Source organism: Ammospiza caudacuta, chromosome 1 (genome assembly GCF_027887145.1).
Source record: "Ammospiza caudacuta isolate bAmmCau1 chromosome 1, bAmmCau1.pri, whole genome shotgun sequence".
Lineage (NCBI taxonomy): Eukaryota > Metazoa > Chordata > Aves > Passeriformes > Passerellidae > Ammospiza > Ammospiza caudacuta.
The window spans coordinates 10,104,112-10,129,178 of NC_080593.1; the positions used below are offsets into that span (position 1 = coordinate 10,104,112).

The 25,067-nt window shown below is 36.7% G+C and overlaps 1 protein-coding gene across 2 annotated transcripts in view; it reads right to left on the minus strand.

Moving 5' to 3' along the window:
• Positions 1-25,067, minus strand: part of PTPRN2 (protein tyrosine phosphatase receptor type N2) — a 634,110-nt gene that overhangs the window by 462,563 nt on the left and 146,480 nt on the right. For both annotated transcript variants that reach the window (XM_058803508.1, XM_058803499.1), the window contains exon 3: positions 9,933-10,046. In XM_058803508.1, the coding sequence (XP_058659491.1) occupies positions 9,933-10,046 (114 nt within the window). The remainder of the gene's footprint in view (positions 1-9,932; positions 10,047-25,067) is intronic.

Sequence of the window (25,067 nt, forward strand, 5' to 3'; positions counted from 1 at the left end):
CACACCTTCTTCAGTCACCATAACCTGGTGAGAAAAATAGAGTGGATTTTCCAGTGAACCACCAACCTTAGAACAACCTTAGAGTTTTTATGTTGACATATTTTTATATATTAATTTTCACACTGAAGGAAGGTCTTTAAGACCCCCCAGAACAATGCCAGTAATGCTTTACTGGCAATGGTAGGCTGAGCCTTCAAATAGATTTTTAGCATAATGCAGGAAGGAAATCTGTTGGTTCCTAAAGGAGATGAATGCAGTAGTAAAGATGAAACAATAAAATTATTCAGGAATATTTCAGCAGAACAGGTAAGTGACCAATTTCATCTAAAATCTTATCAAAACATGTAGTGGGATTGCTTATATACTAAGTGCTAAAGTTGAGCACTTGATTAGACTGCCAAATCTGGGAGGACCAGAAGCAGATTAAACTTTGGATACTTATACACAGTGATCAGACACTGCAGAGCAAAGGAAAGATTAGATGATCATAACTAATCTAAATTTTAATTAAAATTTAAAAGGAGACAGGTTTTGCACTGCCCACAAGGGAGAAAAAGCAGAGTTACAAGATGAGTTCAAGAGTATTTTTCTCATTTCTGAATCAAATTTGGTATCCACTCTTTCTAAGGTTATTCTTAGCTAAAAGAAAATTCTCTCAGTTTAAGTAACTACCACTGAGGACCACATTCCATTTTCATTTATTGACTGGTGCAATTACCTCACAGGTTAATAAGATGGGTAGTTAGAAGTTTTTCCGTGTTGATGAACATTTTAATTTTAAACTTAAATTTAGTGTCTTGATTCCTGAGCATTGAGTGCCCTCTGCTCAAGCCTGCAGGCACTGTCAGAACAAAGTTCACTTTGATGGGAGAAAAGGGAAGAATATTGTATCATTGTCTCTCCCACATATATGCAAAAATGTTAATGCCCAGTCTTGCAGTTTTCAATGAAGATGTTGATGATGTCAGAGCCATCATAACCCAAAACATAAAATAATGTATTTTCCTTCCTATGTAGGGCTGATTGACTTATCTATTATGGTTTAATTGGGTAGAGAGTTTAACCCTTCTTCTATTTAGAAATAGTTTGAAATTCATTTCTAACTTCTGTAAAACTATTTACTACCCATAAATATTTTATGGGGTGTTAAAGTGAATGATTTTTCACTTAATGAATTTTTATCACTCTTTCTTTTTTTTCCAGAAAAGAGTGGCCTGGCCTTAGTCACATAGAGCTGACCTTACCAAATACTTTCAGTGCATGGTGATACTCTTTACAGTTAGGATACATAGAGAGCTTTTTCTGAAATGCTGATAAATATAATCAGTCTATCAGGTTAGAAATGTATGGGTGATAAGTATTGAATACATATGAAGAGTCCTAATATGATCATTTAAAGAGCAATTGTCCAAACTTTTAGAACTTGCCTTTTACACTGCTGATCAAATGGGAACCTTGGAATTTCAGAGAGAACAGACCTTTATGATGGAGAGTTGTAAAGAGAAAAGGTATGTGAGTGAACAAAATAACTGACCTTTTGACCATGTAGAATTTTGAATTAGGTTTTACACTATTTTGCAGTATTGGCTGGTATTAAATCCTTCCAACATCTTGAATGTGACTATGAGCTGGATGCCTGCTAAAACCTAATAACTATAAAATCAATGAAAAGCTCAATGTTTAACACTATTATGAGTGTCTATAAAATAGTGAGTAACTATAAAATTATCAGAAGTGAACACAGTTCAGTTAGAATTTACCTGAAAAACTTGAATGAAACTCATCAGCAATTAGAAAAAGCTGAGCTGGAATGCTGAAGTCTTTTCATTTCATTACTCTCTCTACTGAAGAAGGGATGAAGAGACATCTAAAGACTCAATACAGCTTTCTAGGAATGTATCAAAGAACCAGAGGATGCTCAGGCAGGAATTTTAGCTCTTCAAAAGAGCCACATAAAAATAAAAGGAACAGAAAAGTTAAGTTTCTGAAACATGACAGACTCAGGAGCCTTACACTTTCTTTCCCAGTCAGAGATTTTGCATTGTTGAGTAGCTCACAGATAAAATAAGGAAAAGAAAATCAATTATCTTACCATGTTAAAGAAATGTGAGAATACAGCATGGGAGGGAAACGTCACAAACCTCAAAGTGGGGAACAAAATGCAGTTTAATGTATGCAGGACATATGCCAGGTCAAGCAAGAAGAACATTCAATGTCTTGCTAAAAGACTGGAAATTATTTAGCAAAATATGTAGTGCAGATCCATGCAATGTTTAATTAGAAACCAGACAACAATAGGAAAAACACTAAAAATTGGGGGAAAACTCCTTTTTTGCCATTTTAAGGCTGGGAGAAGCTGTAAAAGAAAAACTGAGCAATGGAATACTGGAGGGATACTACCATTTTATTATCATGAACTGCTTTGTTTATCCATGTATAGGCAGAGCAAAACAGAGGAGGAAGCCTGAAATGCAGCGAGTACATGCTAAGAATCAGCACGAAAAAAAGAAAATGTAGAATTTAAAAGGAAATTTAACATTACTCAGCCTTTTCAGGAGACTGCTGTGTTTGTCAGAAGCACTCTAACACAGCCACGAGGTAAAGAATGAAAACACCTTAAGTGGAAAATAAAAAGCCACCAACATATTTTATGTGTATATATATTTTATAAGTGAATATTTCTACTTTTTCTACAGAGAAGGGGAAAAAAGAACTTTTGTGGGAATTTTCATTTGTTGCTAAAATAAAGTAAAGCCTCAATCTTATCATGATTGTGAGAGGGACAAAATCTACCCACTGAAGTTATGTATTAATTAATTAAATCATGACTTTGACAAATAAGCCTAAAAGTTTCAGAATTTAGAGTACCTATTAAAAACCTAAAAAAATATGTCAAACACTGTCATTAAGAGCTGGCATCTTAAAAGAACATGAGGCCGTGTAGATAGAGATTAGAACTGCAGATAAGAATATGCAATGAATATAGAAATAGAAAAGGAAAATATTCCCTAGCTATAAACAAGTAAAAAAAAAAGCACTGGTAGTGAAAAGATAAAAAAATAGTTATATTTTGAATATGTAAATAGGCTATAATTACAGATTAATGGTGGAAAATGGCATAATTAGTCTGGATATGCTATATTGTTATTCACAGTCCCCAAAAATGGTGTTATTAGAGAATATAGCACCTAAAGAAGTAATCTCATGGTTGATTTGAGACTTGCTGATATTCCAAGTGTGGGAACAACTGATAATGAACAGCAATTTGATTGATGCATTTTCAAGTGTGTTTTTAAAAACATATTATACACCTATATCACTTCAAACCTAATGGCCCTGTGGAAGGGGTTAATTTTTTAAAATTATCTAAGAGAGTAAGAATGAAATTTAGAACTCCTTGTGATGTTATTAATGGGGGAACGCATTCATGATTATCCCAAATACAAAGACTTTGAGCTGCTGCTCAATCCAACGCAGAGAACCATCCAGAGGATGCCTGCTGAGCTTGCTCAGGGAAGTCCAAAAGGAAAAAGAAGAGGCATCTGCAGCTTCTTCCACAGGAGGAAGAAACAAAGACAGTCCTCAGTTTTCAAAGATCACAAAAAGAACAAATTGCAAAAGAGCCAGCACATGGAAAAGACAAAACATTAATGCAAAGGTTAAAATCCATGAGGTGCCACACAGATCTAAACAAAGAAAGCAAGGCAGGAATTTATCAGCAGCCTTAAATATTTGCATTATACTATCACTAATTTCTAAGTTTCCTTTGGAAGAAGATCTTTAAAATTACCTGACCACAAAGAATTTGATATAATTGTCACTGCTAGTTGGTGTAAACATGACACAAGGGAGGCATGCAGACCTTTTCTCCTTTGTACCAAACACATTATTTAATGTATTTGTTTATCAAAAGCACAAGTAAAAGCTCTGATTGGTCATTCTATTTAAACAAGAGAATGTGGTGCTATCACAATGACATATATATCTTCCAAAACAAGAAAAAATAAAATTGTGCAAAATTAAAAAGCTTTACGTAATGGTGTTGTGGATGCAGATAAAACACTATGTACATTGCAAAAAGCTTTCCTCTGTAATTTTTAATATCTTTCCCAGGATACATGGAATCTGTTTCACTCTAACAATTTTCATAATTCCAATGCACTCTTCATAAATACCAATTTCCTGAAAAGATCATTTTTCACAATTATATTATATGGTATCTGACAAGTCAGTGCCATGTCAGATTATGTCTGGTAAGCAGAGCAGCCATACAAAGAAGCAAAGAGAAAAAAAAAATAAAATCTGTTTTGTTTGATTCTGTGCTGTGTAACACATGGGCGTCCAAAACAGGATCTGCTGCTCTGTAAATAAATCTTTTTGCTTTTTCTGAAACTCATTATTTTCTGAACTTCCATTTATGTCTTTGAAGACTGAAAAATATCAGTGGTGCTTCAGCCCTTAACAAAGGCAGGAATTTTTTGCAATCTTTTCAGCAGGTTTTGTCCATTGAGCCAAAAAGTGAAGGCAGTGTGACAGTGATACCAGGAGAAGGTAAATATGTCCAGTCCCAGCTGAGTTCCTCTGGTGTAGCTCATCATGGGAGTTATGCTTCAATTCCTGGCTTCAGCAGCCATCTAGGAGAAGAATTTGCTCCATAGACAGATGTCTGGAGCAGGCAGATGCCCAGGAAATTAGATGTAAACACACTGCTTTCTGCCAAAGAAGAGTTTGCCTTCATTTATATCAATATTTCAATTTAAAGAAAAACCTGCTTTCTCCTACCTCTCAGGGTTTCAGGTTTCTGTATTCCTCCATAATGATGTGATAATCACCTCACAAATATGTGCAAGAACTGCACCATTCCTTTTAAGTTTATTTCAAAATTGAGCTTATAAAGCCTTGCTTTCAACTCTTACCTTTCTTGGAGAAAAAATTATACTTTTTCTTGAAAAATAGTCCTGAGTGAAAAAAAATATTTAGCAACCCTTTTGTAATTCACAAGCTATATGTGACAGGTCACATTCATTTCAATTTTCAAGCTAACCAATTGTAAATAATTTCAATTTTTTAAACAAATCTGCCGTAAGATTATAAAATTATTTCTAGCAAAGTTGTATTAATCACCTTACACTTAACTGGTTAGTATTAATTTAAGACAGATAATTTTTTCTCCCTGTCAAGAGCTTCCTGCATTGCAAAGAAAACAAACAAGAAGGAAAAATACTATTTTTTTCAAATAGCCTGTAAAGATGTTGCCTATTTCCACAGTCCATGAATCTCTCCAGAATTTCTTGCTCACTTAAGCTACATGAATTTAAAAGCACATCCTACTCTTTTTGGTTCTCTTAATATTACTGTTGATATCTGAATATCTTAAGTAGGACTTTCTTCATAACAGAGTGAAATAAACTACTTTGTTTTAAATTATTATTTTGAACAAGGTGTTATTGCAAAAATTAAGTGACAGCAAGCATACTGAGGAATTATTTAGGAATGACTCCAGCTCACATAAAAATAAAGAAAGAATATACATAACTGATCTGTTTTTCAGTCACTCTACAAATTTCCTGCAGAGAAGTGAAAATAGATGTAATTCAATTACGTTTTGAGTAAAAAAGAAAACAGAAGCTGAAATACTGATTATTAGACTAACACACTTTGTTTTCAATACACAGCAACCTGTCAAGCTGTGCTAGAAACAGAGTCCACAGAGCAGGGAGCGAACACAAAACCTCAACTTCCAGCTCAGGAGACAGCACAGACACGGTGAGAAGGCACAAATGCACAAAATACTTCTCTGGGCTTGGGATCTTATTCCATTTTTCCCCCCAAACATGCAGTGCCCTCTCTCAGAGGCAGAATTCAAAGTCAGCTGGGCACTTGTTGTGACCCTGAGCAAATCCTCTCGTCCTGATGTTTTTAAGGAATTGTGTCCTTCAGCCTCACCTCTGAGCTCGTGCCTCAGGGAATGCCCATGGCTGTGGCAGCTCACACTCACAGAGTTGGTACCACCTTGTCATGGTGCTGTTTCTAACCCCTGGGACTGTTTCTAATCCCATGAAACACACATAAATGCCTTTTGGAGCATGCAGTTGAAAAATACTACTGTTCTGATTTATTATTGCTAATGGTGGCATTTCAAGTACTGTTTATGCTTCATGTTTGAGTTATTATATCCCATGCTTAGCTCTCCTATCTCACTTTTTCATGGTTCTGATGTACAGGTCAATAATCAATGTGGAACTGTTTCCACAACCTTGTTGAAAATTTTATTTTAGTGAATACTTTGCCATTACAATATAAATATCACTATTGTAGGCACAAGAAGAAAACAAACAAAATTGATAAATTTAATGCACTTAGATAAAAAAATAGGAAAAAGTATTTTCTGCATCTTAGCTTAAACAAGGAAATGCACACATGATTTATCATTCTTGTATACTCCATAAAATATCTTCTTCCAAGTTGGACAAGAGGATGCAGAAGACCAACCACAGGGATAAATATCTCCCTTTCCTTCAGGCACTACTCATTCACCCCTCTACACTGATACTTCCTTCACTTTCATTTTCAATTGATTCAGACCCATCTACATGGCATCCTTTTGACTGTCCTGTTTATCAGACAATGAAATATGTTTCAATTCCTCATAAATTATTGTGGAATATAATATAAAGTACCATCAGCTCCAGAAAGTGATTTGTCACATTTCAGCAACAGTGAGAAGGGTTTTTCCCATATAGACAGACCCATTTATAAACACTGAACCTTCAGAAAATCTTCATGAGGGTTTGAAGGACTCAAGGACAGTGTGAGTGAAAATGACATGAGCAGGGGTATTTGAATGCTAACAGATCATTTCTTTGTAGGGAACTGTCTAATATTCCAAGGCATTCATTTCTATCATCCATCTACCCAGTCAATAGTGCAGACAAAGATAGACTCAATGTGTAAAGAAGACATAAAATCTGTATTATTATGAAACCTGAATTCAATTTTAGTCAAAGTCCTTTATTAAATAGATTATCATCAGGTGTGTCACTCATCTAAGCCTCTGTCTTATTCTTCCCCATTGTAGTAAACATTTTGGGTTGGCAGAGTCACAAATTCTATTTGCTATTCACATCACATTGTCCTTTGTTTTATACATCTCACCACACACTCTTCCATTTGGGCCATGATTCAAACAGAGGCACCACTGAGTTATAAGCAATCAGCAAAGAAGGATGAAAAAAATGTACATTTTACAAGATTTTATGTTGCTTTAAAAAAAAATCCTATGGAAATAGATATTAACAGACTATTTTCAGGGTTGGGGAGGAAAAGGAAGATCTTAGTAATTCTGCAAGAACACCTCAGGAAGATGTGTGTGTATATATATATATGTGTATATATGTATATGTATATGTATATGTATATGTATATGTATATGTATATGTATATGTATATGTATAGTAGAAAAACCAAGTCAAATTAAAAAATTAAATAAATAAGAACCTAGAAGTTAAGAAAAACCACTCAAGTTAATTACCCTCAGAGTATTTAATCCTTAACTGCATATACATCTAATAAAAATAGAAAGGGTTCAACATAGGCATTACTAAAATTGTTACTAATCACAACACCAGCTGTACAGTCTTTCATGGGAACATTGTCTGCTGTTTACAGAAAGTAGAGAATAGATGCTGTCCCCTACCCATTCCAGGGAAGGTGAGCACCACCAAGCTGAGCTAGACAGAACTCTTTTGGAGATAACAAGAATGGGGTATTACACAAATAAAGCAAATAAGACCTCTGAAAAAATTAAGCCCTTCTTGGTAGTTGCCTGAAATATTAGTGCGGTCCTGACAATGTTTTGTCCAGCTTTACTGCAGAAATGCTTATCCCATTTTAAACACCCTGTGCAGGAGAACTGTCAGAGTGACCATCACTGCCAGAAAACACCACCTGATGGCTGGATGTCTTACATCTGACAGCACCAGTGAGCAGCAGAGTTTTGTCTGAGCAACCTTATGTCAGTAATCCATCAATTTGATAGTATTGATTCTATTCCTTCCATATTTCTGTCCCCGCTAAACAAAATTTGCAAGGTACTAAGAGTAAAAAGAAAAAGTTATTTTATGCCATCCATTATTTGAGCAAGAGCATTCCAGCATTCTCTTATGTTTCATACATATATTTAAGATTCCCTTCATTGGGATACCTAGAAACCACAAAAACAACTTGCAAAACTTTTGTAACAGTTTGAATTCACACATTTGTGTATGCATCTATGAATGTCACAAGTAAAGCAGGTAAAAGCAAAAGTCCTTTATTTCCACCATGGTTTCAATCTGTGTTTTCCACATCATTTTCCTGCTATAAGAAACTATGAGACAAGACTAAATTTCAATGTGCAAGTTTCCTTAAAAGAAGCATACTGTAGTTTCCTGCAACAAAAAAGTTAAATGCAGGGAGGTGGGTTGTGGATAACAAAAGTCCTAGGAAGGGTGGGTTTATTGAGCAGAGGAGCACTTAAAAAGGGAGGCCACAACAATTCCACTGAAATAACCAAAATCTTCTGGCGAGCAGGGAGATGGAGGCAGGTGAGCATCCTTTGAGATGGCCTGGGGTATCCCATCCCCTCTGAATGTTCCTTTCACAAGGACATCAGTCACCCTCAGATCTCTGACCTCTGACATCCTCACAGGAGAAGCTTTACACAGGACACCTGACCTATATTCAGGTGATGTAAATAACTGCTGCCTGTCCATGTGCATCATCACTGTAGGTATTTATTTAGGTGACCTAATGAGATGAATGTGTCCTCTCCTCCTCCCTCACTATATTCAAACAGAGCCCAGACACAAGTTTTTTCACTCATAAAATGTTGCCCTGACAACAGAGTATTTTCATAACTTTGCTTGCATTACTTAGCCTTTAGAAAGTGACAAGTGAAAGAGCCACAAGTACTATTCACATGTAACTGTTAATCAGGCAGGAGCTACTACAATCAAGTTTTGCTGAGTTTGTCTCACTTGGATGGGCTACTAGACAGCAAATAAACCCCTGGAAAATTTCTAAATGCTCTAAATAAGTGTCCCAACTAGAAATTCAGTCTCTAAGCAGGGTCCAAAACTTCTGAGAAACCAATTTTTTCTCATAATAAACTACCATCATGCTAATGCAATATTACTATTTTGTCATTGTAGCTGGAAAATATTTAGGCACCAACACCTACACAGATGATGCAAGTGCAAAGTTAAACATTCCAACAATACTCTTGGAACAATTTGAATAACAAGAATATCTTGGTCCAGTGACTGTCTACAAGAGATGTTTAGTTCATATATTAGTATCTGAAAGGTTTGTTCACCTTACTGGATTTTACTTTATTCAAGTTTTGATTTGTTAGTTCAAGTTATGCCATTCAAAAGCTAGAAAATCCTTTCTGGCTTTGGAAAGAGCAGAGAGATTAACATTGGAAAGGTGAACAAAAATTAAAAGAAACAGACCAGCTGCAGCTGGCAATGAAATCAGAGCAGTTTTTTATCTGAATTTATTAGAAAGTTCAGAACTGTTTTCAACTAACTGGAAGTTCTGTGTTTTCTGCCCATGCACCCTAAAATATACTGTGGTGAAGAAGGCAAACTCTTTTTCTTTCCTGCCGATTTATTTATGTGACACCAGCACTCATGGATGCTAACATTTTCCAGTGCAGCGTCAGTCACAGCCATGCGCTACACTGGGAGGAAACACCTCTCCTGGAATTGCTTCCCCAGCTCCTCCTGGCAGATTCAGTCAATCCAAAGGCTTTTGACTTTTATAAAGTGTGCACCAGCAGGGCTGAAACACAAATGTGTTCAAAAACTTCTGGAGACATCACCTCAGAGGGAGCACAAATAATTGTAACCCCCAGTGCATCGAACCCCAGAGCAGAGCTTTGACTGTACCTCTGTGTGAGAGCTGCTCCAGGATGATCCTCAGGTGCTGCAGAACAGGGGCTGAAATGTCATATTTATAGATGTCTATTACTGGCACTTGCTGACATCTCCCAAATATTCCATCTGCAGGAAAGAGAAAAAAGAAAAGGAAAAAGACACATTTGGTTTTCTGAGAGGAAGAGGGGCGTGATGAGATGCGCATTTCCAATGTCTCCTAATTATACACTGAAGGAACCTTTTAAAAGACACTTTAAAAAGCTATCAAAGGACCATTGAAGTCATGAGACAGAATATTTTCAATCCAAATAAATAAATACTGGAAAGAATATTAGTTGGAGGAATATCCTATTGTATGAGATAGGCATACAGTTTATTTTATGAAGTATTTTCAGACTTCTGCTTCCCAAATCTTTAGATGTAAGACTTCTTTACTGACAATTCAGTGAGAGAAAATCCTAATGTACAATGCCTACTATTGATGTGGATAAAACGTGCAGCACCCAGAAATATAAATATTAATTTGCAGAAACTATGTGGATTTGCTGAAACATTTTTAATGTGGGAGCTGCGTGTTAGGCATTGGTAAATGAGAACTGAATCCATAATGGCTAGTAAAGACTCATTTCAAGAAGTACCCTCTAATGAATGCAATAAAAGAAAGCTCCTCACAGAACAATAAGATATTAATGTGGCCTAATTTATTTAGCTCCATTCCATTTGTCTGAAATGACAGACTCTTCTCATCAATGTCTTTTCAAATCACACCTTCTAATTAATTTAGCTTCTTATTAGTCTTTATTTAGAGAATTGTTCATTTTGAGGCAAGCTTCCTGTGTATGTGTGGGAGGAACAGGGAGTTCAAACATTCAAATTACCTTTCTCCCTTTCATACAAAAGCCTAATTCAGAGTCTAGGTGCTTCACATACAATCTGACCATCTGCAATTCTGGGTCTCTGAGAAAGAAAGTGGTTTCATTTATTGTTCAAAATAGTTCTCTTCTATATAGTGATCCAAAGGAAGCAATTTAAATGCAACAAGTTTAATTAGCAAAATATTCTACTGCAATCCTAGTTTTAACACAGTAATTACTTCTGCTCTGATACTACATCTATGCTCTAAAAGGAGAACTGCATCAGATGAGCAGAAAATAAGGGTAAGCATTAATTTGCAAATGTCCATTACTTTCTGTGCTACTTAACAGAGCTAAAAGACTACAAATGGGAACTACTGGCCCAGCTGTTCACTAAACACAAATAATGGCATAAAAGAAAATAAACCAAACCAGGATGCAGAAAAAGGGCATTATTAGCCCTCACTGTTAAACACAAATACCTCATTGAAATTAGCCAACTTTTTCTTTCTTCTCCTTTCCAATCCTCCTGTCACTTACAACTGTCAAATTAAGTTAATTCAAATTAAAACCCTACATCTGAATCTAATTTTGCTATTGGAAGCTAGGTTTAATTTGGAAACCACATAGACAGATAGGGTTTGGTTTTCTGACATGTAATGTGAAAAGCAGCCTAACAGCAGATTAAAATATTCATCTCTGTTTAAAAACCTGCTGCAGTTGAAAATAAGCAAAGTATATAAATATCAGCCAACTTGTAAATGGATGGATAGCAGGAATGGGATTTTGATTCAGAAATGAACAGAAGAACATCTCAGTGTTTAGGAACAAGATTGTTCAAAATGAAACATAACCTGACACAGCCAACTGTATTTTGGAATACCACCATTACTGGCTACAAACAATTACTACAAAATCTATGTTTACATAAACAAATAATATTCCATGCATTTTTTAGAGATAATTTACCTTAAAAATAATTCCAATATTGTTTTAGAGTCCAGAAAAGCATACACATTCCATAAAAATGAAAGATTTTTGCATTAAGTATCATTAAAGGATACCTCCATGGATGCAAAAACTAATTCACTCACAAACTCTAAAAGAGACCAAACCGTTTTCCTAAACTCAGAGTTTTCAGAAAACTTCAGCCTATTTCCCTTGAATAGAACAAAACCCATTTAAATTCTAAAATTAACAATTAGCACATGAGCCTGAGCTGCATTATACAATCTACCAAAAACACTGGGACAGCTTAGGGAGAAACTGCAAGTTACTTTGGCTTTTGTACTTGAAATATGGGCATAATAAGCTTTGGAGGGGCTGCAACCACAAATAGCACTGGGCTCTGCTAAATGCAGCACAAGGAGAGAGGAGAGAGAGCAGAATGCCCCAAGGAGTGGTTGGCAAATACCAGCTCCAAAATACAGAGGATCTTTGTGCCGGGGATTACAGTGGGACTGGAGTCGTGCAAATAATACATTTCATAGTTCAGCTGCTTTTTCTGAAAAAGTAGGAATTTTCCCAGATTTTTCTGTTTGCTTAGAGCTTTCTCTTTTTTTGGTTGGAGTTGGTTTGTTTGGTTTTGGGTGTGTTTTGACTTTTTAATTTTTTTTTTTTAATTAATAAGGTTTCTGTGGCAAGATATAAGACCTAAAAATTAAATTGAGGTTGGGCATTCAATTTTAAGGGTATCTTTTAAATAACCTCGCTTTCAATGACACGGATTGCAAAGGAAGAGAAGGCAAGGGAGAGCCATTTTACCAAGAAAAATTGCCAGAAGTGCCCCTCTTTTACTTTCAAGAAACCTAAATGGGAGATGCAGTGTAGGAAATGGCTTAGGTCCAGCACAAAGCTCATTTTTACTTGAAAAACAGATTAAATTAAATTACAGCTAATATTTAAAATGTCCAGCTTAGTCTACCGTGCACTATCCCAGTCACTGTGGGATTTACAGAAAGTCAGTACATGGTGCATCCTTCTGGACCCTGCTGTGCCACCAGCTGGCCTCAGACAGTGAGAGGAATGTCCAAAGCTGTGCATAACGCAAAAAGGAGAATGGAAAAGCTCCCGGATTTAACTGAAGATGTATCAGGGCAGAGAAAACTCAAAGAGTGAGTGATGTTTTAATAACACCATAGCTGCTGAGAGTGTGCTCATTCTGAACTTCACTGAAGTTGTGTTAGGAGAGGGAACATAACATGCAAAGGACATCTACACAGAATGAGGGAAGGGTGAGACTGAGCAATAGGGACACATGTTTGTTATTAAGGTGTTATCATTTGCTGTCAGCAAAAAGTAGTATTTCTCATAATAATATCTTAACAGTTATAGTTAGACCAGGAAAAATCTGCATTAAAGCATGCTCATGTTGGCTCTTAGAGAGATGCTAGATTTGTTTTCAAAGAAAATAAACCAGAAGAATAATACATCCGTACACCCAAGGGAACAGTGAAATGCTTCTTTATCCATTTGGCTCTTTTGCTGATAGGCTTAATATTTGAGAAGAAACACAAACATAAATTTTTACAAGCTTTTATTTAAAATCTTGATTTTCCACAAATTATTATGTACTGAAGAGTTAGATGCTAAGATTAAAGGACACAAATTTACTGTAACTCAAGTGCCCAATAAGATCTCCAATAGTGTCAGATGTCTCTTATTAAAGACAACTTCCTGGAGCATGGTAAACATATTCACACTGAATACTTATCAACTTCTAGTAAAAAAAATGCAACATATAAATTAAACCATGAGGAAGTCAAGACACAGGTTCTGGAAGGCTGATCACTGAGAGAGGTCTAAAAGGAAATGGAAAACACCCATCATTATTCATTATTGTTGGCTATTTGTCCTGAATTAGTGCATATATATGATCTCCATTACCTGCTGAGGAAGTACCATGTTACATTCATGATTGACATCCAGGTACTGAATAATGTAAAAGGACAACACAAAAAAATATAGTTTGAAACAGTTTGAAGAAGAGCTGATTGCACCAGTTTGTTGACTTCATAAAGGAGATGGGCATCAAGTGCTTAAGAGTTACTAAAAAATCTTTGGAAACTTGTACTGAGGGTCAACCTTCACCTTGAAGGCAGCACTGTTTATTGGGCAGCTGATTCATGCAGTTCTTTATAGGAAGTCATATCTCAAAAAAAAAAAAAAAGTCATGTTAAAAAAAACTGTCCTTGGCAAGAAACATATTCCATCCTGGAATCACTATGTGTGGCTAATCTGGTGACTGAAACCAAGATGTATCCAAGATATGGCTTAGTTTTGAATAATACCAGCAAAAAATTCTTGCTGAGTGTCTTTTGCTACTGAGCAAAGGTGTGAAGACTGATAGAGATACTGGAGTTTGTCTGCAGGAAGCTGAAAGCTTGATATATGTAAATTAAAAGATTGTGCTGTGCAGTAATTAATTATTTAGATCTGCATGCAGTGAAACTTTGACATGGCACTGACAAGTGACCTTTGCAAAGGAGCCTTCAAGCAGATGCTTTGAAGCACCTGGTTCTTTCTGCTCTTCAGACTCCTGCAGCAGCAGAAAGGAGCAGCTCTCCAGACAGTGTCAGTAGCCATGCTTCAGCTTCCTCACACTAATTACCTGACAATTGTTAACAAATTAAAGCTCTGTATAAAATTCAAGTTTTGCCCCATACTGCAGTCATTATGCTCTGTTCCTGTAAAAAAGAAAGTCCACAGACCCAGTGGTGTGTGTCAAATGGCAGCTTCTGCCACCTTGGCTTGCATCATTTGTGCTCTTGCAGTTAATGAGAGAAAATACTGTAATGTTTTCAATGGGCATCATTCTCCAGCAACTTAACCTTCTGTAAGAAAAGAATCCTTTCTTCTCACTGAATATGGACATCACACTCCTTCCCCTAGCTAGTAGTTTAAGGTGCTGTAAGGTCCAGGACTAATAAAAAGGTTAGTGTTACAACCCACAGTAAGAGCCTGAATTGCCTACTGGAGAGATTAAATCCTTTTCCAATGGGAAGCATAATATTTGCATCTCAAAAGTCTCAAGACACTGAACTTCAAGGTCACAGATGTTAAATGTTTAGGAAGTATGAAGGAGATTGTTACAGTATTTTATTATTCTCTCCCTGCTGTTTCCCATAGTATGGAGTTCCTTTTCAAAATCCCTTTTCAAAAATTAAAAAGAAAAAAAAAAATTAATGTTACTGTTCCTTGAAGAGGACATTAAGTTGTATGCCAGGAAGCTTATTTCAAAAGATATAGTCCACAAATCCATAGTCAACATTTACAAGTAAAGTCTTCAGCAAACAACTTATTTTAATATTCCATCTATTAAAAGTATTTTTTCATAACTTATATCTCTACTTTTATATTCACGTTGCAAGTAAGGTAGAGCTAATACAGATAGAGCAGCAGTGGCTTCTACAGTGTCATTTCTCACACAATGTTTTGGAAATGTGAGTCCAGTGCTTCCAACAGCAAATCCTGCGGTGGCTGAGCAGAAAAGCTGCTGTTTGCAATCAGGGGGAGAGCAGCCTTCCAAGGAGCAAGATCCCCCTGCTCAGCTTTTAAAACCTTTTTGTCATTTTATTTTGCTTATCTCTGTAGTCCCTGGTTGTTTCCCTCAGTGGCCCTCGGCTGTTCCCGTTTAGGAGCAGTAATAGTGGCATCTAGTGGACAGGGATCAGCCCTGGAGCCCAGGCTGCTCACCCCGAATTCCCCGATTCCAGATCCATCACCCCAGGACAGAACTGAGCACCTCCAGCCACCCTCCACCCACGCTGTCCTTCCCTGTCCTGATGGCTGACAGGCAGGTGGAAGACTTTAGGGCAGCTCTTTAAAATTAGGAGATATTATTTTAAAATTAAAGGCTATCATATTTGTACCATATTTCTAGAAAAACGCATAATAAAAGACAAGTAAGGAAAGTGCATTGAAACTGTTTAACAAGAGTTTGTGGTGGCATCCTGCCTTTGCTACTGTGTGAGGCACAAAACTATGCAATAAAAGTAAATCCTCAGCTTCAAGGAAAACATGGCATATTTTTGTAGATTTATTCTGCAAATATAATAGAAACACCATAAAAATCAGAAAACAATGAAGTAGGACAGTCTAAACATGATTTTTTTTATTTTTTTTATCCAACAAAAAAATTGCCATACAGTGGATAACTAAGAGTCCAGTAAATCCACTCTTCTTCAGCAACTGAATAAATTGCAACCTGGAAGGTAAAGGTAACTTTTAAAAAATTCTGCTGCAACCCAGATCACCAAACAGTCCTATAAAAGAACTCTAACAAGATCTAATGCCTCTTCTCACCTCTCTGGACCCAGATATTTAGGGAAAAAGGTGGATAGTTGGTCTACTTTGAAAAATTCCCCAAACCTGAAACCCCTGAATATTTCTGGTGATTAAAAGAATTGGGAAGGATGTTGGTGATTATGAAAGTGCTCATATTTAAAGATAAAAGCTAACATTAACAGGAGCATTAGTTAGCTGTTGTGCAAATACTGTGATAGGGTTGGGATTTCAAAGCTCCACATCATTCTGAGGCATGAATAGTTCCTCTGGGAATTAGGGTCCCCTTGTCTCAAGGAGTAATTTGGACTGCAAGTTCTGGAGGACTCAGTCCTTCCTTTAAAAAAAAAAAAAAAAACACCAAACCAAAAAAACCCAAACAAACAGAAAAAAAGAAATCTTCAACAGAAGAGAAATATATTATATAACTATTTCTGTGTTAACCTGCTAATTTAAGTGCTGGATTGTACAGTCCTAAAGCATTACACACACTTAGAGATTTTTTTAAGTTACAACAGAAATATGTAAATTTTAGAGAAAGTAACTAAAAACTCCTCAGCACAGCAAAAGGAGGGAAGGAAAGGCCTGTGAAAACTGAGTTCCAGGCTAACAAAGCAAGAGGAGAGCAGGCTTGCCGTGAAGGAAATACTGCCTGCTTTCCAAAAGCCCCAAAGTTATTCAACTAAGAGACTGAAAGGTTCAGATTTCAATGCCTACTTTATGTGACTCAGAGCACAGAAATGAAGCTTAACAGGCCATACTTAGGCCTTGCAAACATTGAAATAATGGCCATGCCTTGGGAGGAGAGGGCAGGAGGGACTTTAAGGAAAGGAAAAAGTAGAGATGAATAGAAAGCAAGCCTTAACATTCTGCTGCTGGAGCAAATGTTCAAGCTGAATAATGCTTCAATAACTTGGTACTTCTTAGAGAACCACATTTGAACTTTCCACAGCTTAGGTAGCCACATAGCATGAAAGTTATGTTTTGGCTCTGTGATGAGGATAATAAAGGATCAGAAAATGGTGACTGAATCAACATCTCCCACATCCAGATAACCACTACAGTCTGTAAACCACAGGAACCATCTGCCTCTAATTCTGATCAGAGGCAAATCCAGAACACCTTTGAGGAAAAGCCCAAGAAATTCTAATTGTGGTATGTTGAGAGGGCTTTTCTAAGCAAAGCTATGCTTTCTGTATTAACTGTGATGCTTCTAAGAAAGAAGAGCTTGCAATCAAAATCCTCTGTGCAGCAATTCCCTTTCTGGTCAATACTGGCAGTAAGGAGAAAATGGAGGAATTATTTAAACATATAAATCTTCCTCCAAGAGGGTAAATACTTTAAATTCAAGTATAAATCAAGTATTAGTAGGCTTAAAATAAAGCTATCTTTTCCTTTAACCTGTTTATCCACTGGACTGCAAGATTAACATGCAGGTTTACCAGACATTGTAATTTCAATACTGAGAAATCTAAGCCATGTGCCCTTCCCCATTTAGAAAAAGCCTTTTTCCTAGAAAAAGAGACAGAATTCTGCATCCAATTCTGACCATGTCATTATCAGAAAGATATGAATAAACTAGAGAAGTTTAGAGAAAAATGAAAGCAAGGAAGCAGTCACATAGAGCCTTAAGCATTGAACTACCTGATTCTTTACAAGAAACATTCAACATTTATGCAACCTGGTTGATTAATTATTTATGACATTATTGGGAGAAATGGAGTGAAAAGACAAAAATGAACATTCTGAATCAGAATAAGTTTCAAGCAGGGAGAAACTATTCTGGAGCTGTTCAGCTTCCTCCTGGAAGGGTAATGGAGCTCCTATTGCTTGCACTGTTTAAAATTAAGCCAGAGCAACAAGGAATGGTGAACAATTGAAAATGAAACATTTTTTAAAAATTTATTTACCCAATATTCATTTATGAACAGAGGTTACTGGAGGGACTAAGAATTTATTTATGGAATCAATGAGATGCAAATATACTAATGCTTATTTATGTACACTAATTTTCCAAGTATCACTGAGATGTACTTCAGTCACTTCAAGGATCCCCATCACATTTTTGGTTGGTGCCAAGAACCACTTTGGTTCTGGCAATGTCTTCACTGTGTGATCAGACTGTAGCTGCTCTTGCATCTGTATTCCCAAGGCAAAAATAACTCTGCAAGGAAACATGTTCAGCAAAATACATTTCTGCATTAATTTTAATTTTGTATTAAAAACAAAGTAGTGAAAGTTTTAACTGGTCCTAAGTGCCAAGAGCTTGTATTTTAAGAGTTGGTTATTATGTGTTTGTAGGAGACTCTGCTCTCATGAAAACATGACTAATGACCATTCCATTCATATTCACAGCTGCAGTGTCTAATAGAGCAAACTAGGTTTATTTCTGTCCTTTGCCAAACTAGAAGCTTTCTAGATCTTTGCAGGACAATATTTATTGAGACAGCAGATTGCTTTTGTAAGCTGAGTTACTGAATTTATTCCTAAATGGAACTGACTTCAGACGTGAATGGAATTATATTAACAAAGACCTCCATCTTTTTCCCTAGCTGCAAAATATTTTTAAAAAATATGGAAAATTATGTGAACCTAGAAACATCAGCAGAAAAATTAAGTGCGATCCTTTGGGGTGGGGAGGACAAATCCTTATAAACAAGGATAACTTCAGAGTGCTGCATCCTGGGGCCTGATTACAACTGTTTGGATCTATCTCAGAAATCTCCACACCTTGCTCAAGTCTGACCTACAGAGGCTGCAGCACATCAAGCTGCCTCTGGCACCTTAGGCTTGGGCACTGGAACAGCCAAGCACCTCACTCAAACTTTGGCATCAGGATGCCCACAGTTTCAACTGAACAGTTTGAAGAGCATGAAAAATCTGACAGTTCTCAAGAAAATTGTGCTTTGAAATAGCTAAATGTGATGCCACATACCTCAGACCACCTATCAGAAGCTGCATTCAGAAAAGTTATTTTTGTTACAATTAATTTGAGGTCCTGACACAGTTTTCCCCAGCTGTGGGACAGACCCAGAGCACTGCCTGCTGCTTTGCTGATGGCAGCAGGTGAAGGGCAGCACAAGTTACAGTCCTCCTTGCCTGGGTCAAACCCCAGGTTCAGCCTGGGACAACGTGAGGGCAAAAGCACAAAGAGGGTTTGGGGATACATGGGACATATAACAGCAATAAGTGGGAACAAGGAGGTGACATCATTCAGTGTGCATTGGTAAAGTCAGCATGGGAATGCAGTTGCAGTCCAAATCTGAAGATGAATGATAAATTTAGGAAAGGACATTGAGAGAGGCAAAGGAGATTATTTATGGGCTGGAAAAAGCCCTGTGGTGAAATGCCTTTTCCAGCACAGAAGTCCCCAGCACAGCAGATGATCTTTAGTCTCTCTAAGTAAGCCTGCAGACAGATGGAAGGATACAGGAACAGGGATTGGGAACAGGGCTGGGAGCAGTTTCAGAAATTCTCCTCAGTTTTGTGTGCTACTATTCAAAATAACTTTTAGGACCAGAAATATCTTAAATTATGATAAGAAGGGATCTGAAAAGCAAGACTTCTTTTGCTTTTGCAATGTGTACAGAGATCCCTCAATATATGTGACATGTGCAACCCCAAATTGCTTCCTATTTTATTTGCAGAATACACACAACTGACACAAAATGCCTAACATTTGTGCAGACTTATAAGTTGTAATGGGCTTTTACAATACTGTATACAATTAAGCCCCAATCTTTACCTGGACTTTGGGGGCTGGATTTAAGCTGCTTACACCCTTAGAATATCCTGCAACTGAAGTGGTTAAGTACAGAAGTTGTACACTCAGCACATACATTTAAAAGAAAACAAAATAAATAAAAATTATTTTGAACAAAATATTCATGCTACAAAAGGATCAAAAAAGCATTCATCAAAGATAGAAAATAAAAAAACTTGAAAGCCAGGACTTTAGAATCAGCAAAGTTACTCAGTGAAATAATACTTTACTGTTGAGCATCAAACTGTATCTTTCTAAATTCTTCCTGATACTATATTACTTATGAGGTGCCAGATTCTTGATTGGAGTAAAAAAAACACATAGAAAATATTAACTCTGTTTGTTGTTGCTTCCTCCATTCCAGCAGAATGTTCTTCCACCAGAAACCATCACTGCTTTTTAGAATGTTTTGATAGATCTAACAGAAAGGGGTTCCAATCCTACCTGAAGGAAAATGCCTCTACTCAAAATCTATTATTCTGAAGCTTCTGCTGCATTATTTACACCAATCACACACATTCAAATAATAATGCTGAACTCAGGACATTTATTAGATGAATAACTATTCACCCAGTTCTCTGCACACAGATGATTTTTCTTAAGGATGTCAACTCAAGAGTTTCACTCTTTTGCCAGTGCTTTGCCATTCAACAACCAGCCCAGCCCATGCTCCTGCCCTGGCCAACAGAGAGGTCTGCAAAGGGCCAGCAGATCCAGGGTGGTGGTGTGGGCAGCACCAGAGACCTCCCCAAGGTCAGAAACACAAACAGAACTGCAGACTCACTTACGTAAGCAGAGGGATAAGCCAATATTTTTAAAATGGGAAAGGAAACAGAAATGCAAATTTTGAGAAAGGAAAAAGTCACCAGCTTCTCCCCCTAGTCATATTTCAGCACTAATTTTCCAGTCAGCAACAATGCTTCTGTCATGAAATGTAACGTGGATATACTGAAACCAGAGAGATTTCCAAGCCATGTACAGACAGAAGCACATTTAGATGTATCCAATGTTTTTGTTTTATATACAGTAGCATTTTCTCCTTAAGACATCAACCAAAATAGTCAATTTGTAATTTTTAATCCAACTTCTGCATGCCTAGTAGCTGCAGTAATTTTACTTTATAGCTCGTGTATTCTTTGAATGTCACTGAGAACAGCAGCAAAAGAAAACTGTTACTAATATTTGCTACTACCTTCAGTGTTTATGAACGTTCAGTGTAGCAACAGGACATCCCATTTCCCTCACATCTGGAGCACCACCCTTTCAAATAAAAATGTTCACCCCTAAGCCAAGAAACTACAGTCCATAAAACAACCTGCAAAATTTGAATAAATTCAAGATTTTAACGTCAGCACCCGAAGTGTTTCGCACAAATTTCAGCCCAAACCACTGACTGCTGTCATATTTGGTGCAACTTGTTATGGGTGGAAAGATAAGCAGCAGGGCAGCAAAAAGAGGAGGTTTATCTCTGGCAGCTAATCTCCTCAATCAACAGCACTCAGCTCTGCTTAACAGCCGTTGCCAAGGAACAGGGACCAGCTTTTCTTATCGGCTTCATAATGTTTCATTGACTATTCAGACTAGAATAGAAAGCTGTGACACTCAGGGTTATAAGCAGCACAAAATGAAAATGGCATATTATGTGGTTTGAAGAAGAGAAGTCTTTTAGCCCTCACCTTATCTGGACAGTGACTGTTACTCAGGAAAAAAAAAATCAAAAAATCTTCTATCATTTTCTGCTCTGCTTACTTTAATATCACAAAACAAACAGAAAAATATACCTACATAAATAAGATTACTTTTTTAACACTGTTGGCAGGTTCTCAGCGATTCACTGGCATCACTGATACCTCTTATACAGTAAGACAAGGGTAGTGTAGATCCCCTATTACATTACTGAAAAGCAAGTGTTGGCTGCTTATTCTAAAGCTATTGCAGCAACTTCAATGCTTTGAGGTACTTCCTCTCCTAGGAGCAGGGATGTTCCTCAAACCTTGATAACCACGACCAGAATAAGAAAATCCATGCAAAACCAACAACGTTTCTTTTAGAGTATCACTGCTCTTCTCTCCTCTCTTCATTTCTGCACAGATTTTGATTCTCAGGCTTAATATTGATAGTCTTCATGTACTTGAACAGGAATAAAAAGGCCTTATTGCATCTCTTCTGATTATGAACTTTTAGTATAATAACCTCCTGAATATCTAGTTACTAAAATTTAAATCTGAGGCCATCCAGATTCTTGATGAATTGTAACTGTCATTGTATTTGCATCTTATAATCAGCATATACAGAATATCATTATCCACCACAGGAAAAAGTGGCAAATAAGTAAAAGAAGATGCTTAGACACATTCACTGCATCAGACTGAATCACCTAATGAAGTACGTCCAAAATTAGAAAATAAATGTGTTTACCTTTTTTCTACCCCAATAAATGACTAACCATCCTCAAGGCTACATATGCAATGGGCTATGAGCCCTCATATTTATAGATGTCCAGAAACTGAAAGAAATATCCTGAAACACATTTTACCACCATGGACTTCTCTACTTTTCACACAAAGTTTAGGTATGGATTTAAGACAAATATTTATAAGCATTTAAGGCTGCAAGTATTTCTGCAGGATGTCAAGCTACCCAGGCTCTTTCTGTACAAGTTCCAATTCACCAAGTTACTATTCAAGATATGCCTAAATTTCCATTTATTGCAAGCCTCCCAGGGGCTACGGGGAACATTTTTATGCTTAAACATAACTACTTGCCTAAGCAGCTGTTTTTACTGAAGCTTCAGACTAGCACAGCTCTCTTGTTTTTTCACAGTTTTAGGAAAAAATGCAAAAAATTACAAGCATTTGCAAAATGTTTCTAGAATCATACCACACCCTTCAGGAAATGTTAAAGCTTTGCTGTAACACAGAGATGTAACACAGATGTATGAGGTAGAAACACAAATTTTTTTGGCATCGAAGCTTCCTTTGCAGATGTGATTTTAAAGTCCTGCCCATGCATGGGCTGAGGTGCTTTGTGTGGTTATGGTACAGTGGGATGGCACTCTGGGCTCTTGCATGGGATAGATGAATTCATTTCACAAAGGCATAATTGTTATCCTTTCAGTGACAAATAACTTCTGAAATATCGTCCCAAAGCTAACCACACTCATAGTAGCGAACCTGCAGTTTTATCTAGAAATGTCCTTAGATTATCTGGTGCAGGGTTATCAACTTCTCTACTCTACTTCCTTTCCTTCCATTTTTTATTATTAATGAGAACAGACAATTTTCAAATAAGTAAAAGTATTCTTTCTAAGAACAAACAAGGGCAACATTTCTTTTCATAGTAAATGGCCTAATTTTTATAAAGAAGTGTTTTTAAGTCTGACACATCTTACCAAACCTTGCATACAAGATTGGACAAGTAATTTAGGGGTATATTTGCGACAGATTTACTCCAAAGATACCAAAGAAGCACATGCTGTAGGTCATTTGGCTAAATTAAAAACTAAGTCAATAAACTGAAGAGATAAATGCCTTGATACGAATGAAAGCATGAGGCTGAGATGACTGGATTAACCATAACAAAAGAACAAACTAAAAAAACTTCATGGATCCAGCCTTGGCTGAGGGGCTTCTATCACTTTGCATCCAGTCTGACTTTTTAGTGAATGAATGCTAAGAGGAGGTGCTACACCTATTTCGACTTGTTTGACTATAATCATGAAGAGAAGATTCAAGTAGAGAGGTAATGGGTTTTCTTCTATCAGTCAAATTAGTAAAATCATAAATTTGAATCTATTGCTTTATCATTAATTGAATGTATTTGGAATTGCTACTGTTTAAATAATTTGGTCTTATTTACACTTAATTTTTGGTGTGAAAACACCAAAATATGTTTTCAAATAGTTTTGTTTCACAATACTTCCATAAAGATATATAAACCATAGGAAAAAAAATGGACACATTGTTAATTTTGGTTCTTTTCACTTTTGCTTTTTGCACTGAGGCAGGGAGTGACTGTGAACACCTTGGTCATGGAGAGCTGACAAGCATCACTGCAAGCAAATGATAATACAGACTGCAAGAAGCAGGATGTGTTTCAACTCTTTAGCTCAGAAGAAAATGCAGCCTGACAGAGGAGAGGCCTCTTCAGCTATGACCACACAGTGCCACACATAAAACTCTGTAGGTGACTGCAGGACTCAAGTTTCAAGTCCCACCAAGAAGGGGTCCCACCTTGGGGCCAAGTGCTGTCGTGTAAGGATGGATACATCCTGAAGTTGTTTTTTAAAATATTACTACCAAAAAACCAACTAATTCTCTGGCAGTTCATAAAGAGCATCCTATCTCAAAAATCCATTTAAATTTCTTTGAATAACGTATAATTGTTCCCTTACTCCTGTGCCATATCAGTAGTGACATTCCATTTGAACGTTCACATAAGGATCCCTAAGGGCCAGGTCTTAAAAGCTGAGCACAGACACTTAAGGAGCAAAGGAATAAAAATATCAGATAAGCACAGACATGGAGATTCACAATTTTGTGTGTGCATAAAATCAGTCTCACAGGTTGTGTCACAGGCAAGTAAATACTAACTGCACATGCAGATATGGGAAGCATTTCCATATGCTACCCATGGAATATGGGTAGACTACAACCAGGGCAGAGGTCACTGCTATTGGTTTGACTTCTGTCTGGTAGAGATTCTGTTCCAAAACTGTAATTTTAAAATCCCTGTTGTTTTGTGTCTGTCCCTTTGTGGTTTTGGTATCTGAAGTAGAAAAAAAGTGGGAAGGAATTGGCTGTATAAAAACCAATACTACTAAACAGAGAGTGGAATAAAAAATTTTGCAAAATAACTGAGGAAAAAAACTTACTTCATCTCAAGTGTAAAATATTATACTCAAACCCAACAGTAATTACAGAGATGTAGAGTTTTCACACAGATCCATCATTAGCCATCATTCAGGCAGAAGCATTAGAAGTGGCCTCTTCTTACCCACAGGCAACGCCTTGTGCTGAGCTGCCTCCCTACATTTAAGGAATTGATTTTAACAGCACTCTGGGTTTGTTTTTCTTTTTTCTTTTTTTTTTCTTTCGTTTTTTTTTTTTTTTGTGTAAGAAGGCTTCAGAATAATTTCTACAAAACCAACATGGATCATCTTTAATTACTGCATTGCAACCATGGCTATTTAAAAACCCAGTCTCAGCAAAGTAGATGACAAACATTAATGAGCAGTAATGCACACAT